Raw genomic sequence first — 19,215 nt, forward strand, 5'->3', positions numbered from 1 at the left:
ACTGTATCTCAGTACATGTGACAATAATAAACCAATTACCTCTCTAGATTGCATCTGGTGTGTAAGGTAAGTGGGGAGTTGATGAGAATGTAGGGAGAATAACATGGGTTAGGGTAGGATTAGTGTAAAAATGGGTGTTTGATGATCAGTGGGGACTAATCTGTGACTGATTTTTCAGGATCTGGGTGCTACTGACAAGGCCAGCATGTATTGCCAATCCCTATCACCCTTGAAAGGAGTTGAGCACCTTGGTGGGTCTGCAATCACATTCAGTGCAAGGACAGATTTCCTTCCACCAAAGGTGTCAGTGCTCTTCATTGCATTTCTGCTTGAGGGAGCTTGTTTTGTACAAACTGGCACTCCCCCCCCGCCCCCCCCCCCCCCCCCCCCCCCCCCCCCCCCCCCCCCCCCCCCCCCCCCCCCCCCCCCACCACCCTGCCTTCCTACATTGCAACAGGAAAGGATCTAAGTGGCTGCAAACTTTCAGAATGCCAGAATAGGCACCACAGAAATTGAGTCTTTGGTTGAATGCCCAGCATTCATGATAAAATGGACTGGAACATCTCAGTCAGAAGGAGAGTTTTTCCTGGGGTGGAGGAGGCTGAGGGGTAATTTCATAGAGGTATACAAAATTATGAGTGGGATAGATCGGGTAGGTAGTAAAAATCCTTTCTCCCAATGGTGGGAGTGTCTAAGACAAGAGGCTTTAAGGAGAGAAGTGAGAGGTTTCAGATTCAGATTAGTTTATTGTCATATATACCAGGGTGCAAAGAAATTCCTTGCTCGTGTGAAGCTCACAGAGAAAACAGTGATAATAATAAATACAAAAATAAATACAGCAGTGAGTGCAAAACAATGGAATGGTACAAAGTAGTGCAAACTGAGGTACTACACAAAGAGATGCAAAACGTGATAATAACAGAAGAGGCAGAAGTAAGGGTCATATTAGAGGGGATCTGAGAGGGGATTTTTTTCACACAGAGAATGGTTGGAATCTGGAACGCACTGTCTGAGGAGGTGGTGGGGGCAGATACTCTCACAACATTTAAAAGCATCCAGACAAGCACTTGAGTCACCAAGGCATAGAAGGCTATGGGCCTAACGCAGGGATATGGGACTAGTATAGGTAGGTATAAGGGGAAGAGTGAACGCAGTGGACCAAAGGGGCTATTTCTGTGATGTCTGTCTCTATGACTTTATGTTGTAACACTTTAATGAACAGACATCCCACAAACTCACTATTTTGACAAAAAAAAAGCACAAAATGAATTAATAAGCAAGGATTTAATGCAGTCTTGCAGGGGCTGTTCATTTTTAGAATTTTCTTTGCAGCAAAAGTTGTGTTTTTCGGAAGGCAGAAGCAGGCAATATGACTTTTTTCTGAGCTGTCCGTTAATGAGGTCACGAGCGCAGTGACTGATGCATCATGGTGGGCAACTGCAGCGGGGTAGGGAGAGGTTGGACATGCCAGTTCCTGAGCATCACTGAAAATAAAGGCTCCCATTCATCACACCTCTCACAGCTGCCGCACGCTATCAGAAAGCAATTAGTTACTTTGACAGTCAAGTGATTGTTGTTGTGTCGACAACCGTGGAAGGTACGGTGAAAGTCCAATAATCTGGCATTTGATTGTTCGGAAATCCTGATAATCCATCTTCTGGTTTTCTCATTAACCTGGAATATAGACTGGGATCCCAAATGGTGCAGGCGGGAATTAGGAGAGAGAGAGAGAGAGAGAGAGAGAGAGAACAAGACAGAACAAGAGACAGAGCGCACACGAGAGAGAGGGAGAATGAGAGAGAGAGAGAGAGAGAGAGAGATGCAGATGGGAAGGTTAATAAGTTTGCAGACGACACAAAGATCGGTGGAGGTGGACTGAAGAAGGCTGTCAAAGGATACAGCAGGATAAAGATCAGTTGGAGATATGGGCAGAGAAATGGCCGATGGAATTTAATCTGGGCAAGTGTGAAATGTTGCCTTTTGGGAAGTCTAGTGTAAGAGGCAAGTACACAGTAAATGGTAGGATCCTTGGGAGCACTGATGTACAGAGGGATCTTGGGGTCCAAGTCCATAGCTCCCTGAAAGAGGCCATGCAAGTAGATACCGTGATAAGGAAGGCGTACAGCATGCTTGCCTTCATCAGTCGGAGCACTGAGTACAAGAGTCAGGAAGTCATGTTGCAGCTGTATAAAACTTTGATTAAGCCACACTTGGAGCATTGTGTGCAATTCTGGTCGCCCCATTACGGGAAGGATGTGGAGGCTTTGGAGAGGGTGCAGAAGAAGTTCACCAGGATGCTGCCTGGATTAGAGGGTATGAGCTGTAAGGAGAGGTTGGACAAACTTGGGTTGTCTTCTCTGTGCATTGGAGGCTGACAGAGAGCGTGGTCAAGCCAGAACAAAAAGTCACAGACAAAGCGAGACACCAGGAACAGAGAGGCCAAGAGGGAATGAAGTAAAAGACAGCACAAGAAGCAGAGAGTGCCGATATCGAGAGAGCAAACATAAGCAGCTGAGTTGAAGAGAACTAAGTCACTGAAGGAACAGTCACAGTAAAAGCGAGAGCCTCGTTACCCTGAGAGTGAGAACGGAGTCACAGGGAGAGCAAGAACCAAGTCATTGAGAGGGAGAATCAAACTGCTGAGAGATCACTAAATGAGAGTCAATGAATGAGGGTCACAGAATGATACCGCATGGAAACAGGCCTTTCGGCCCAACTGGTCTATGCTGACCAAGATTCCCAACTGAGCTAGTCCTATTTGCCTGTGTTTGCCCACATTCCTCTAAAGAGAGGACTATGTCATAGAGAATACTGTTAGAGCAAAAATTGATAGTTAGATAGATAGAAAGATAGATAGGTAGATGGATAAATAGATAGATAAATATTTATTAGTCACGTACATTGAAACACATAGTGAAATGTGTCTTTTTGCGTTACTGGGAATGTGCTGGGGGCAGCCCGCAAGTGTCGCTACTCTCCGGCGCCAACTTAGCATGCCCACAACTTCCTAACCCGTACGTCTTTGGAATGTGGGAGGAAACCGGAGCACATTAGTGATCATAATTCTATCTCCTAGAAAGGCGTTTACTTGGAGTAAAGGGAATTATGCGGCTCTCAGGCAGGAAATTGGAAGATTAAACTGGGAACAGATGTTCTCAGGGAAAAGTACAGAAGAAATGTGGCAAATATTCAGGGGATATTTGTGTGGAGTTCTGCATAGGCATGTTCCAATGAGACAGGGGAGTCAAGAGAGGATACAGGAACCGTGGTGTACAAAGGCTGTAATAAATCTCGTCAAAATGAAAAGAAAAGCTTACAAAAGGTACAGAGAGCTAGGTAATGTTAGAGATCTGGAAGAGTATAAGGATAACAGGAAGGAGCTTAAGAAGGAGATTAGGAGAGCCAGAAGAGGACATGAGAAGGCCTTGGTGGGCGGGATTAAGGAAAACCCCAAGGCATTCTACAAGTAAGTGAAGAACAAGAGGATAAGATGTGAAAGAATAGGGCCTATCAAATGCAGCAGTGGGAAAGTGTGTATGGATCCGGAAGAAATAGCTGAGGTACTTAATGAATACTTTACATCAGTATTCACTACGGAAGCAGATCTAGGAGATTGTAGTGGGGACTTGCAGCGGGCTGAAAAGCTTGAGCATGTAGATATTAGGAAAGAGGAGGTGCTGAAACTTTTGGAAAGCATCAAGTTGTATAAATTTCCAGGACCGGATGAGATGTATCCCAGGCTGCTGTGGGAGGCGAGGGAAGAGATTACGGACCCTCTGATGATGATCTTTGCATCATCGATGGAGACGGGAGAGGTTCCAGAAGATTGGAGGGTTGCGGATGTTGTTCCCTTATTCAAGAAAGGGAGTAAGGATAGCCCAGGAAATTATAGACCAGTGAGTCTTACCTCAGTGGTTGGTAAGCTGATGGAGAAGATCCTGAGAGGCAGGATTTATGAACATTTGGAGGGGTATAATATGATTACGAATAGTCAGCATGGCTTTGTCAAGGGCAGGTCCTGCCTTACGAGCCTGATTGAATTTTTTGAGGATGTGACTAAACACATCGATGAAGGGAGAGTAGTAGATGTAGTGTATATGATTTTAGCAAGGCATTTGATAAGGTACCCCATGCAAGGCTTATTGAGAAAGTAAGGAGGCATGGGATGCAAGGAGATGTTGCATTGTGGGTCCAGAACTGGCTGGCCCACAGAAGGCAAAGATTGGTTGTTGAAGGGTCATATTCTGCATGGAGGTCGATGACCAGTGGTGTAACTCAGGGATCTGTTCTGGGACCTTTACTCTTCGTGATTTTTATAAACGACCTGGATGAGGAAGTGGAGGGATAGGTTAGTAAGTTTGAGGATGACACGAAGGTTGGGGGTGTTGTGGATAGTATAGAGGGCTGTCAGAGGTTACAGCTGGACATAGATAGGATACAAAGTTGAGCTGAGAAGTGGCAGATGCAGTTCAACCCAGATAAGTGTGAAGTGGTTCATTTTGGTGGGTCAAATATGATGGCAGAATATAGTATTAATGGTAGGACTCTTGGCAGTGTGGAGGATCAGAGGGATCTTGGGGTCTGAGTCCATAGGATGCTCAAAGCAGCTGCTCAGGCTGACTCTGTGGTTAAGAAGGCATATGGTGTATTGTCCTTCATCAATCGTGGAATTGAGTTTAGGAGCCGAGAGGTATTGTTGCAGCTATATAGGACCCTGGTCAGACCCCACTTGGAGTATTGTGCTCAGTTCTGGTCTCCTCACTACGGGAAGGATGTGGAAGCCATAGAGAGGGTGCAGAGGAGATTTACAAGGATGCTGCCTGGAATGCGGAGCATGCCTTATGAAAGCAGGTTGAGGGAACTCGGCCTTTTCTCCTTGGAGCAATGGAGGATGAGGGGGGACCTAATAGAGGTGTATAAGATGATGAGAGGCATTGATTGGGTGGATAGTCAAGAGGCTTTTCCCCAGGGCTGAAATGGTGGCCACAAGAGGACACAGGTTTAAGGTGCTGGGGAGTAGGTACAGAGGAGATGTCAGGGGTAAGTTTTTTACTCAGAGAGTGGTGAGTGTGTGGAATGTGCTGCCAGCAACGGTGGTGGAGGAGGATACGATAGGGTCTTTTAAGAGACTTTTGGATAGGTACATGGAGCTGAGAAAAATAGAGGGCTATGGGTAAGCCTAGTAATTTCTAGGGTAGGGACATGTTCGGCACAGCTTTGTGGGCCGAAAGGCCTGAATTGTGCTGTAGGTTTTCTATGTTTCTATGTTTCACCCGGAGGAAACCCACGCAGACACGGGGAGAATGTACAAACAGCGGCGGGAATTGAACCCGGGTCACTGGCGCTGTAATAGTGTTATGCTAACCACTATGCTACCGTGCCATACCATTCCAAGAGAGGGAACCAGGGTTACCAGAATGAGTGGGAATGATGGAGAGAGTGAAAACAAGAGAAAAGAAAACGAGTTTGAGAGAGAGCAGGAATCAAGTCACCGAGATAAGGAGAAGGTCATCTCTGAGTAAACACGGTGAAGTCAAAATCCGAATCCACAAGATGAGAGGGGACCATGTCACAGAGGCAGAGAGAACTGAGAGAGTGAAAACTGTGAGAAACACACGTGACTGCAGTTACTGAAGCAACAAACAATCCGCTGGAGGAACTCGGTGGGTCGAGCAGCATCTGTTCCAGGGCTCCGACCCCGAAACGTCGACAATTCCTTCCCTCCCACAGATGCTGCTCGACCCGCTGAGTTCCTCCAGATTGTTTGTAGGACCATGAGGGCAACAAGATGAGGTCTGTCACTGAGGGATAACAAGTACCTCCAACGATCTAGCCTCCACAACCCCCTTGGATAGATAACTCCAGAGATTCACTGACCTCTGTTCAAAGAAATTGAATGAACAGGGAAGAAAAAAGGATTGCTACCAATCCAATGTGTGTCATAAATTGGCAGATGGGTTAATCCAGCATTCAATGCTAATAGACAGTATCACTGACCGATATAGCACTTGACAACATGGTTAATACCACAGATTCTCCCAGTCGTGGCTTAACACAGTGAATAATGATTACCCCTTGGGGAACTAAAACTCCAAGCTAGCTGATTATTAGGGGATGGATCCAATTAACTCCAGTGCAGGAGTCAACCATGCTCTGAGCTTTTCAATAATCTGTGGCAGTGCTGGACAGGGTTTTAACTCCACTGCAAAACCCTTCACGGTGGGATGGATAATGCAAAATACAGCACGTGCCAAGAACTTCTGGCTTCTATAGGGAAAAGGAGGAGGAAAAGACACAGAGAGCCTCTCTGATATGTGGGTCTGTAATTAATTACGTCTTGCCAAAGCAGCAGCCTGTTTTGAAGGACTCTTCTCGGGGAGGGGGAGATGTCCACTGCTTTGAAGAGGTTCCTTGCCGACTGCCAAAGTGACAGCACTCGTTAAGTTTTGGAGAGGGTGCGTTGCGTTTAGCGGTTGTTTTTCTCTGCTGTGTTGCGTGTGTATTTTGTGGGTGTTTAGTTTGCATTATTTAGCTGTAGTGATGTAAATACTTAGTTTCTTTTCTCCTCTTCTGCATTAGTTGTAATGTCTTGACACTGGTTGTCTTTTGTAGAGATTTTAGTTAATAAACGTTTATATACAAAAAAAAGTTTCAGAGAGAGGTGTAGTTGGGGGGTGGGGAAGACGATGCAATGGGGACCAGGGAGGAGATTACACTTAGAGTCATAGAGTCATCCGGCACAGAAACAAGCCCTTCACCCCCAACTCGTCCATGGCAACCAAGATATCCACCTGAGCTAGTCCTGATGCAGGGTTCCCACCTGAAATGCCGACAGTTCCTTTCCTCCCACAGATGCTGCTCGACCCTCTGAGTTCTTCCAGCAGATGGTTTGTTGCTCCAGACTGCAGCATCTGCGGTCTCTTGTGTCTCCAGCTGTGCTCGTCCCATTGGCCCGCATTTGGCCCATGTCCCTCTCACCCTTTCCTATCCATGTACCTGTCCAATTGTCTTTTAAATGTTGTAAATGTACCTGGCTCTACCTCTGCCATCTCATTCCATACACCTACCACCCTCTGTGTGAAAAACCTACCCCTCAGGTCCTCTCTCACCTTAAACCTATGCCCTCTAGTGTTCGACTCCCCTCCCCTGGTGAAAAGGCTGTGACCATCCACCTCATCTCTGCGTCTCATGATCTTATACCCTTCTACTCCCCTCAGCTTCCTACGTTCCAGGGAAAACAGTCCAAGCCTATCCAGTCTATCATTAGCACTCAAGTCCTCCAGTCCTGGTAACATCCTCGTAAATCTTTTCTGCACTCTCTCCAGCTCAATGACATCCTTTGGATAGCTGGGCGACCAGAACTGCACCCAATACTCCCAAGTGTGGTCATGTTGTGACATAACCTCCTGATTCCTGTACTCAGTGCCCTGACTGATGAGGGGAAGTGTGTCAAAGGCTTTCTGCACCACCCTTTGGCAACCTCCTGACCGCTCCGTCGGCACAGTAACTGACATCAGCATAGTTTCTCTCTCCATCGGAGTGGGGACAAATCTTAACTGGGTTGCTCCAGCTTTCTTCAAAAGGGGCTCCAACGGAGTCTGAACCTCCTCTTCCTCTCCCCACTCCCCATGCAAGGCACAGCCTGGTTCAAATGCTCAGCAATGGATGTAAAAGGAGCCAGTTCATCAACGATGAAAAATAAAAACCAATACCCTCCCGCAGAGTTTCCCGGATGTGCACGTCCTGGGAATTAGTAAGTGATCTGTGGGAATCTGTGATTCCTCTAGACATGCAGTTGAGGGGGAAAGTTTAAGGGAAATGTGTGGGGTGAGGTTTTTACACGGAGGGTGGTGGGTGCCTGGAATGGGCTGCCAGGGGTGGTGTTTAAGTGGCTGTCGGACAGACACATGAATGTGCAGGGAATGGAGGGATGTGGATCATGTGCAGGCAGAAGGGATTTAGTTTAATTTGGTGTCATGTTCGGCACAGATATCGTGGGCCGAAGGGCCTGTTCCCGTGCTGTACTGTTTGACGTTCTATGTTCCATGAATCGAGGGTGGGTACGAGGGATTTCATTGCACGCTGAGTTGGGATACTGTAAGGGAAAGAGCCAATGGTAACTTGTCTTACAGAAGGGAATCGGATAATTAAGTGAAGGGGAAAATAAAAGCAGTAAGTCTTGGGGGAACAATACTCAGGTTGAACCATGGTAGGTTTCCTGGGCTCCTCCTGTGCATTACCAGTCTAGGCAGCAAGGGTGCCAGACCTGAGGGAGAAAGAAGGCAGGTCTGTTAACAATGCGAAATGATCTACGTTCCTGAACACAAGGAGCATAGACTGGATCGACTGGGGGAGGCAGGGAGCCATGCAGTAGGTACAGATGATAAAGCAAGGAGTCAGGGGAGGTGGCTCTGGCTTTGCTTCAGTGCGATAGGCAGGTGCGAGATGAGCCTTCGACTTCAAGGTTCTGGGGAGATCTCACAACAGGAGCCTCCTAATTGGTCTCATCACCGTTATGCTCAGCAATGTCAAACACCCAAATTAGGGGCAATGTGGATTCATTACGAGCTTAATCATCGAAACGATAGTCTGGGTCCAACTGCCTGCCTCATACCTCTCAGGACCTCGACCTTTCCCTTCTCTGTAATCTCCTCCAGCCCTCCAAGAGCCCCATGATTCTGGCAACCAGTGCACCACCCAACCACCCCCCCGTTCCTTCCATCCTTTGTCCTCTCCATTGTCCGCCACACCTTCATAGAAACATAGAACAATTACAGCACAATTCAGGCCCTTCGGCCCACAAAGCTGTGCCGAACTTGTCCCTACCCTAAAGATTACTAGGCTTACCCATAGCCCTCTATTTTACTCAGCTCCCTGTACCTATCTAACAGTCTCTTGAAAGACCCTATCGTATCCGCCTCCACCACCGTTTCCGGCAGCCCATTCCATGCACTCACCACTCTCTGAGTAAAAAACTTACCCGTGACATCTCCTCTATATCTGCTCCCCAGCACCTTAAACCCATGTCCTCTTGTGGCCACCAATTCAGCCCTGGGGAAAAGCCTCTGACTATCTACCCGATCAATACCTCTCATCACCTTATACACCTCTATCAGGTCCCCCCTCATCTTCCGTCGCTCCAAGGACAAAAGGCCGAGTTCCCTCAACCTGCTTTCATAAGGAATGCTCCGCATTCCAGGCAGCATCCTTATAAATCTCCTCTGCACCCTTTCTATGGCTTCCACATCCTTCCTGTAGTGACCAGAACTGAGCGCAGTGCTCCTTCAGCTGTCCGGGACCCATGCAACCACATTTCTTCCTTTCAGGTCGCTGCCACTCACTCCATGTCCCACCATTTTCTGGTTCTCCTCCGCTCCTTCCTTGCAGGTGCGCTGTCAGCCCTGAAGTGAGAAGTCCCAACCATTGGCTCTCTTAACAACCAACATCTCCCCTCCTTCAGGTACCAGTCCAGTGTTGGGGCAGGGTATCAGTAAGGACAGGGGCAGGACCTCTTAGTCTTACCCACTGTGATAAGTATTATGCACATGGACATAGGCAACTATACCTGCATTTTATCGAGATGCACAGCACCCAATCTGACCTTTCAGCCCATCGTGTCCATGCCTAACTAATTACCCAGCTATACTGGTCTCATCTTCATCATTTTGCCTGTAGTGTTCTGTGCCTTATCCATTCAAACCTTCATCTAGATACTTCTCGGTCCTCACTGAGGGGTCAGCGGTGGAAAGGGTGAACAGCTTCAAGTTCCTGGGCGTCAACACCTCAGAGGATCTATCCTGGGCCCAACACATTGATGTAATCACGAAGGCGGCACGCCAGTGGCTTTACTCCATTAGGAGTTTGAGGAGATTTGGTCTGTCACCAAAGACACTTACAGATTTCTGCAGATGTACGGTGGAGAGCATTCAGACTGGTTGCATCACCGCCTGGGATGGAGCCTCCAACGCACAGGATCGCAAGAGGCTGCAGAGGGTTGTAGACTCAGTCAGCTCCATCATGGGCATAACCGTCCCCACCACTGAGGACATCTTCAAGAGGTGGTGCCTCAAGAAGGCGGCATCTAATTCCAAGGGCCCTCACCATCCGGGAGATGCCCTCTTCTCGTTACTACCATCGGGGAGGAGGTACAGGAGCCTGAAGACTCACACTCAGCAATTCAATAACAGCTTCTTCCCCTCCGCCATCAGATTTCTGAACGGTCCATGAACCCATGAACACTACCTCGTTATTCCTTTTTTTTGCACTATTTATTTATTTTATAATTTTAGGTCTTTGCACTGTACTGCTGCTGCAAAACAACAAATTTAATGACATACAAGTCAGTGATAATAAACCTGATTTTGATTCTGATTCTTCCATATTTAAAATGGCTGTTTAAAGGTCCTCTCCAGAGTGGTCCAATTTAATTACCTTTATTTGCTTCTGGACTCCTATTTCCTATTCATGGAGTTTCTCATTGGGATTAAATCTTTGGTACACCACTGTGTTTACTACAAACCAGTCACCAGCCTTCATGTGTGAAGCAAATGAAAGGTCAACGCAGTGGAATGTGCAGTATTGTTGCTCCTTCAACATTTGAACATGACTCCATCTCTTGCAGGCCCAGCAGTGCTAAGAATTACGAGAGCAACACTTTATTGTGAATGTATCTTGCATCGTCAGTAAAGGATGCTCCATTTTGATTCTCCTGGAATGAACAAAGAGCTTTCTAACTGAGCAAGTACCAGTCAAAAAGGGTTGGAGGTTCAAATTCCACTCCAGAGGGCAGGCACGGGTAGTGCAGCGGTTAGCGTAACACTTTACAGCCCCAGCGACCCGGGTTCAATTCTGGCCGCTGTCTGTGAGGAGGTTGTACGTTCTCCCCGCGTCTGCGTGGGTTTCCTCCGGGTGTTCCAGTTTCCTCCCACATTCCAAAAAAAACGTACGGGTTAGGAAGTTGTGGGCGTGCTACGTTGGCGCCGGAAACATGGCGACACTTGTGGGCTGCCCCCAGAACACTCTACCCAAAAGATGCATTTCACTGTGTGTTTCAATATACAGTACATGTGACTAATAAAGATATCTTATCTAGCATAATAATCCAAGCTGAAACTTGAAGGTGTTGTCAAAGGTGCCAGCCTTCAAATGAGACCCTAAATAATATGGTTCAAAGGCATTGATAGCATCATTTCCCAGGGTCGAAATATTAGAGGACATGCATTTACGAGGGTGTTACCAGGACTGGAGGGTTTGGGTTATAAGGAGAGGCCGGATAGGCTATGAAGCTTTTCTCTGGAGCATTGGAGGCTGAAGGGTGACCTTATGGAGGTTTATAAAATCATAAGGGGCACAGAGAAGGTGAATAGCCACAGAACTTTCCCCAGGGTAGGGGAGTGCTAAAGTGAGAGGTGAAGGATTTAAAGGAGATATGAGTCGAGAGTTCATGCACTTAAGGTGAGAGGGGGAATGTTTGAAGGAGCTGTGTGGGGCAAGTTTCTTACGCAGAGAGTGGCGGGTACCTGGAATGCGTTGCCAGGGCTTGTAGTGGAGGCAGATACAATAGAGGTATTTAAGAGGCTCTGAGATAGGCACATGGATGTGCAGAGAATGGAGGGATATGGACATTGCGTAGGCAGAAGGGATTGGAGTAATTAGGCATCATTAGCTTAATTAGTTCGGCACAACACTGTGGGCCGAAGGGCCTGTTCCTGCGCTGTACTGTTCTACGTTCTATGTGGATGGTAAAAGCTAAAAGGAGGAAAGAGATGTGGCGGTTTGGGAGGGAGACCCAGGAACCGTTGGGCTGATATAAAGGACTGGAGTACGCAGCAGTTGGTGGGCTGGTGGGCGAGGACCAGGAAAACCCATCTCTGTTCTGTATGGGGGGAGACTTCCCTGGCTTATTACTTCTGAGAGGAACAGCAGAATTATTCGCAGTGTCCTGGCCTTACGTCAATCCTTCTCAAACAAGAATGATCTAGTCATCAGCACATCACAATTTGTGGGTTCTTCCTGAGTATAAAATGCCTCCACATTATAAGATAAGATAGAGATATAGGAGCAGAATTAGACCATTCGGCCCATCGAGTCTGCTGCGCCATTCAATCATGGCTGATTTTTTTTCCTCTCAACACCATTATCCCACCTTCTCCCTGTAACCCTTCAATCAAGAACCTATCAACCTCCGCCCTAAACACACCCAATGACTAGGCCTCCACAGCCCCCTGGGGCAATGAATTCCATAGGTTCACCACCCCCTGGCTGAAGAAATTCCTCCGCATCTCAGTTTTAAAGGGACGACCCTTTATTCTGAGGCTGTGCCCTCGGATCTTAGACGCTCCCACTCCTGGAAACATCCTCTCCACATCTGCTCTATCCAGGTCTTTCAGTATCTGGTAGGTTTCAATGATATCCCCCCCATCCTTATGAACTCCATTGAGTACAAGCCCAGAGACATCAAACGCTCCTCATATGTTGGAGACACAAGAGAGACTGCAGATGCTGGAAATGTGGAGCAATGTACCAAATGCTGAAGGAACTCAGCAGGTCGGGCAGCATCTATGGAGGGAAGTAGACAGTCAATGTTTCGGGCCGAGCCCCTTCATCAGAATTGGGAATCCTTCAATATGGAGGATTGCTCCTTGCTTCTTCATTAGGATCCAATCCTTTGGGTCTCGGTCCAAAACATCAACTGCTCATTTCTGTCCACAGATCCTGCCTGACCAGCATTTTGTGTGTGTTAATCCTCACATGTTAATCCTTTCATTCCCGGGATCATTCTTGTGAAGCTCCTCTGGACCCTCTCCAAGACCTACACAGAAACGGGGCCCAAAATTGCCCACAATACTCCAAATGCAGTTGACCAATGCTTTATAAAGCCTCAGCAGTACATTCTTGCATTTATATTGTAGACCTCGCGAAATGAATACTGACACTGCATTTGCCTTCCTCACCACCGACAATCTGCAAGTTAACCTTCAAGGGAATCCTGAACTAGGACTCTCAAGACCCTTTGCACCTCTGATTTCTGAATTCTCTCCCCATTTAGAACATAGTCTAACAGCGGATTTCAGAAAGTATTGGCTAAAAGAGTGAGGGGTCCCAGAGAATGCCATGTAAATGCAAGTCCTTTCTTCGAACGAGTTGAGGATGATCTATGGTAGAATGAGGAGTTGTCTGCCCAGCCATTTGACACCCCAACTCGCGGACATTTCCCGCTGACCGTCTTACGGTTCCGCGCCAACAAATTTAAGAGCAGGGAGGTTATGCTGCAACTCTACAGGGTACTGGTGAGGCCGCACCTGGAGTACTGCGTGCAGTTCTGGTCTCCTTACTTGAGGAAAGATATACTGGCTTTGGAGGCGGTGCAGAGGAGGTTCACCAGGTTGATTCCAGTGATGAGGGGGTTAGCCTATGAGGAGAGAGTACTGGGACAACACTCGCTGGAATTCAGAAGAATGAGAGGGGATCTTATAGAAAGGGATAGATAAGATAGAGGCAGGAAGGTTGTTTTCACTGGTAGGTGAGACTAGAACCAGGGGACATAGCCTCAAGATTTGAGGAAATAGATTTAGGACGGAGATGAGGAGAAACTGCTTTTCCCAGAGAGAAGTAAATCTGTAGAATTCTCTGCTTGGGGAAGCAGTAGAGTCTACCTCATTAAATATATTTAAAATAGATTTAGATTTAGATATCTTTATTGGTCACATGTACATCGAAGCACACAGTGAAATGCATCTTTTGCATAGAGTGCTCTGGGGACAGCCCACAAGTGTTGCCACGCTTCTGGCGCCAACATAGCACGCCCACAACTTCCTAACCCATAAGCCTTTGGAATGTGGGAGGAAACCAGAGCACCCGGAGGAAACCCACACAGACACGGGGAGAACGTACAAACTCCTTACAGATAGCGGCCGGAATTGAACACGGGTCGCTGGCGCTATAATAGCCTTATACTAACTGCTACACTACTGCGCCTGCCCTAAAGTGAAATGGGTCAGTGCAGGATTAGTTTGAATGGGTCAGATATACTGGCTTTGGAGGTGGCGCAGAGGAAGTTCACCAAGTTGATTCCGGAGATGAGGGGGTTAACCTATGAGGAGAGATTAAGTCACCTGGGACTATACTCGCTGGAATTCAGAAGAATGAGAGAGGATCTTATAGAAACATATAAAATTATGAAAAGGATAGAGGCAGAAAGGTTGTTTCCACTGGTAGGTGAGACTAGAACTAGGGGACATAGCCTCAAGATTCGGGGGAATAGATTTGGGATGGAGATGAGGAGGAACTGCTTTTCCCAGAGAGTAGTAAATCTGTGGGATTCTAGCCCAGGGTAGCAGTAGAGCCTACCTCATTAAATATATTTAAGACATAGTTAGATAGATGTTTGCATAGTAGGGGAATTAAGGGTTATGGGGAAAAGGCAGGTAGGTGGATCTGAGTCCACGGCCAGATCAGCAATGATCTTAGTGAATGGTGGGGCAGACTCGACGGGCCGTATGGCCTCCTCCTGCTCCGATTTCTCATGTTCTTACCTCGTGTGCCTTTGGGGCAGGGACGCTCCACCATTGAACCTCTCTGGCTCCGAGGCCAACCTATCCCCCTGGCTTCCGTTGCCTCACAGAACCTCTCGGGGAGGGGGAAGAAGTTGGAGACCGGCGGCGGCTTGGTGCCTGTGTCACGGGGGCCCGGCCTGGGCCCCTGGCTGCCCTCCTTGGCGCCCGCCACCAGGGTTGTGGTGGCCAGGGCTCTCTCAGCGGCGGTCGTTGTCGTGCTCGCGGCCGTGGTCCTGGCGCTCGTCACCCCTAGAGACGTCGTTTCCACTGTGGTTGGCACTGCAAGGTAAATCCACACATTGGCGCAAAGGACACGGCCACGAAACAAGCCATTCGGCCCAACCCGTCCATGCCGACCAAGTTGCCCACCTGCCCTACTCCCATTTTCCTGTGTTTGGCCCATATCCCTCTAAACTTTTCCTATCAATGTACCTGTCCAAATGCCTTTTAAATGTTGTTAATGTACCTGCCTCAGCCAATTCCTCTGGCAGCTCGTTCCATATACTGACCACCCTCTGTGTGAGGAAGTTGCCCCTCACATCCCCTCAGACCCCTGCTCATTGTCCAGCTCAGAGTCATAACAGCACGGAAACAGACCCTTCGGCCCAACTGGTCCATGCGACCAAGGTTCCCATCTAAGCTAATTCCATATATCCCTCTGAACCTTTCCTATCCGTGTACCTGTCCAAGTATCTTTTAAATGTTGTTAATGTACCTGCCTCAACCACTTCCTCTGGCAGCTCATTCAACATACGTACAACCCTCTGTGTGAAGAAATTGCCCCTCACCTCCCATAGAACACTACAGCACAGGAACAGGACCTTCAGCCCACGATGTCTGTGCCGAACACAGTGCCAAATCAAACTAAATCTCTTCTGCATGCACATGATCCATATTCCTCCATTCCCTGATGTGTCTATCTAACAGCCTCTTAAATGCCACCATCGTATCTGCCTCCACCACCACCCCTGGCAGCCCGTTCCAGGCACCCACCACTCTCTGTGCAAAAAACTCACCCCACACATCTTTAAATGTTCCCCCCTCACCTTAAGTGCATGAACTCTCGACTCATGTCCCCTTTAAATCTTTCACCTCACTTTAGCACTCCCCTACCCTGGGGAAAATTCTGTGGCTATTCACCTTCTCTGTGCCCCTCATGATTTTATAAACCTCCATAAGGTCACCCTTCAGCCTCCGACACTCCAGGGAAAAGCTTCATAGCCTATCCGGTCTCTCATTGTAACCCAAACCTTCCAGTCCTGGTAACACCCTCGTAAATCTTTTTTGCACCCTTTTCAGTTTAATGACATCCTTCCTGTAACAGGGCGACCAGAACTGTACGCAGAACTTCAAATGTGGCCTTACCAATGTCTCGTACAGCTGTAACATGACGTCCCAACTTCTGTGCTTGATATCCTGATCAATAGAAGGCAAGCATGCCAATCGTCTTCTACACCACCCTGTCTACCTGTGTCGCTACTTTGAAGGACGGACGTACCTGCACCCTTTAGGTCTCTCTGTTCTACAACACTCCCTGGGGCCTGACCATGTACTGTGTAAGTCCTGTCCTGAAGAACGTTGTAGAACAGAGAGACCTCGCATTTATTTGAATTAAACTCCATCTCCATTCCTCGACCCACTGGCCCAGTTGATCTAGATCCCACGGTAATCTTAAATAACCTTCTTCACTGTCCCCATGTCACTCACTAACTGACTTACCGTGCCACCTACATTCCTCACCCATATTTATTTCACTTCCAGCACTCCGAGGGACAAAGTTCTGAACTCGGTCCACCCTCAGTGTGAGGGACTTTGCTTACATCATCCATTTCTTGCTGACGCTGACGCTAACGTTAAGGCTCTTTCCCCTTCCCTTGCCCTCTCTCCCACCAGAGGAAACACTTTCTCCTGATCGAATCACATCCTTCATGTCCTTTAGTTACAATCTACACAACTCGATTCGCAAACACACACAGATATGAGGTTAGAGCCGTATCCAAGGGTTAGTTTGCTTTCTGCAGTAAAGGGATTATGACATGCACCGTTTTTTTCCAGCTCTCAGCCACTGCATGCATTTTATCTCGTTGAACGTGGATCAAAACAGTCATTGGAATTCTTTTTTTAGCTGGCAATAAGCAAATGAGAAAATTGAGGGGTGTTTGGGAAACATTCAACACTCAAGAAGCTTTCAATTTCCATCATGTTTCAGTAACTTAATGCAGAGATTTACAAAAAAATAATGAATGTGAACATCTTATAAAACCCCCTCCTCCCACAGTCACTGAAGCATGAAAATAAGTCTGCTAAATTTCCAAAGAGCTATATTCTCTCACAGTCAGTGCATTCCTTGGCTTTCAGGAACATACTTCTTAAAGTGAACTCATCCAAAACTTGTAATTCACACAAGGTCATTTCCCCAATCCCTGATCTGCTTCATCACAGTAACACGAACCTTCAAGCCCTCTACTTCCTTTCCCCTATCACTGCAATCTCCCTCACCAACATTAATACAGCAAAGTCTCACAGCAGAATTCCAAACTAAATTTGGTGCCAAGCCACAGGACTAAAAGCTTGGTTAAAGAGAGAGGCTTTCAAAAGATGGGAAGCACAAGGGACCTGCAGATGCTGGAACCTGGAGCAAAATCTCGGCGGGTCAGGCAGCATCCGTGGAGGGAAATGGACAGTTGACATTTCAGGTCAAGACCCTTCATTTGGACTGAAAGAGGGGAGATGGCCAGTATAGAGAGGTGGAGGGAGGGGCTGGAGCAAGAGCTGGCAGGCGATAGGTGGATCCAGGTGAGGAGGGGTAATGGCCAGATGGGAGAGAGGGGAGTGGAAATAGAGGCTGGGAGGTGATAGGTGGAGGTGACAACGGGCTTCAGGTGATGGAACCTGATAGGAGAGGAAGGTGGAGCATGGTGCAGAGGAGGAGAGAGGAGTGTGGATGTTCTAGGAGGGTATTCCAGAGTCTACGGTACTTCCTCCTACCTACCCCTGAACCATTACTCCACTGAGGACCACCAAGACATTATCTCCCACACCATCACTGACCTCATCACCTCAGGCGATCGCCCCCCCCCCCCCCGCCCCCACAGCTACCAACATGATAGTCCCGCAACCTAGGACTGCCCGTTTCTATCCCCTCTTTTGTCCACCTATCACTGCTCTGCTTTTCCCTCCCTATATATTGGGCTTCCCCTTTTCCTATCTTCAGTCCCGAAGAAGGGTCCTGACCCGAAACGTTGACCGCCTGCTTTTCTCCACGGATGGTGCCTGGCCTGCTGAGTTCCTCCAGCATCGTCGCGTTTTACATCTAGGTCTTTGGCAGATGAAGGCACAAATTAGTGAAACAAAGGGAGACCATTCAGCCCATTGTGTCTCTGTTGGTTAAAAGAAAAGCTACCCAACCTGAGCCCAGCTTTTTCCACTGTCCATAGTCCTGCAGATCTTCAAGTCCATGTCCAAGTACTGTTTAAGTGTTACTAGGGTTTCCGCCTTTAACACATTTTAAGGCAAGAAATTCCACACCCACCCCTCTCTGGGTGAAAAACAACATTTCCTCATTACTCCCACCCTTCGTGCTCTAATCCTTCTGCCAATTACTTTAAATTTGGCATAGGTGTGGTCAATAGAATCTTTTTCCCAGGGTGGAAATGTCAAATACTAGAGGGCATAGCTTTAAGGTGAGAGGGGGGAAAGTTCAAAGGAGATTTATGTAGCAAATGGGTGCCTGGAACGGGCTGCCAGGGGTGGTGATGGAAGCAGATATAATAGCGTTGTATAAGGGGCATTTGGAGAGACACATGAACAGGCAGGGTATGGAGGGATATAGACCATATGCAGGCAGATGGGGATTAGTTTAACGGCATCATGGTCAGCACAGACATTGTGGGCCGAAGGGCCTGTTCCTGCACTGTTCTATGTTCTCTATTCTGCTCGCTAGTTTTTGACCCTCTGCTGGGAGCACTACACTGCCTATTTACTCTATCTCAGCTCCTCCTAATTTCATTCGTCTCAATTACATCTCCGATCTACCTCCTTTGTTGCAGTGAAAACAATCGCAGTCTATCTAATCTTTCCTCAAAGTTACAATTTTCCAACATCCTTGTAAAACTCCTTTGAACCCTCTCCAGTGCAATCACACCCTTCCTACAGTGTGCTAACCAGAACTGTAACCAGCACACTTTTGTTATTTTATGTCACTGTATCAAGTTCAAGAATACATTGAACAGTAGTTGGTGTGAGGCTGCAAAGAAGCAGCAGAAAAGCTTTCCATTTTACTGAGCAACAGCGTGTCTGCTTTAATTCCTCACATAGAAGCTGAAACATCAGAGTTTACAGGCATGAATACTCAATGTCATGGGATTAAACTCTGGGATGTTTTAAGGAAGTTCACTTAAACTTCAAAGGAGTTTAATTTTGCCCTCCAGCCAGAATACTACATCCAATTCCTAACACCGTACTTTAAGAAAGATGTCAAGGCAGGAGCAAGGGAATGAGGGAAGTATATTCCGCATTCTGTTTTCCTTTTGTACTACCTCGATGTACTCATGTATCGAATGATCTGTCTGGATGACACGCAAACAAAAGCTTTCTTAGTGCATGTGACAATAATAAACCAATTACCAATGAATCAAGATTCAAAGTTACAAGAGGCTTT

At 47.4% G+C, this 19,215-nt stretch overlaps 1 protein-coding gene across 6 annotated transcripts in view; it reads right to left on the bottom strand.

The window, feature by feature from the left end:
* adgrl2a (adhesion G protein-coupled receptor L2a) overlaps window positions 1–19,215 on the bottom strand; it is a 775,507-nt gene that overhangs the window by 88,720 nt on the left and 667,572 nt on the right. For all 6 annotated transcript variants that reach the window (XM_052010661.1, XM_052010657.1, XM_052010658.1 and 3 more), the window contains one exon: window positions 14,535–14,834. In XM_052010661.1, the coding sequence (XP_051866621.1) occupies window positions 14,535–14,834 (300 nt within the window). The remainder of the gene's footprint in view (window positions 1–14,534; window positions 14,835–19,215) is intronic.

The sequence above is a fragment of the Pristis pectinata genome, chromosome 3, assembly GCF_009764475.1.
Source record: "Pristis pectinata isolate sPriPec2 chromosome 3, sPriPec2.1.pri, whole genome shotgun sequence".
Lineage (NCBI taxonomy): Eukaryota > Metazoa > Chordata > Chondrichthyes > Rhinopristiformes > Pristidae > Pristis > Pristis pectinata.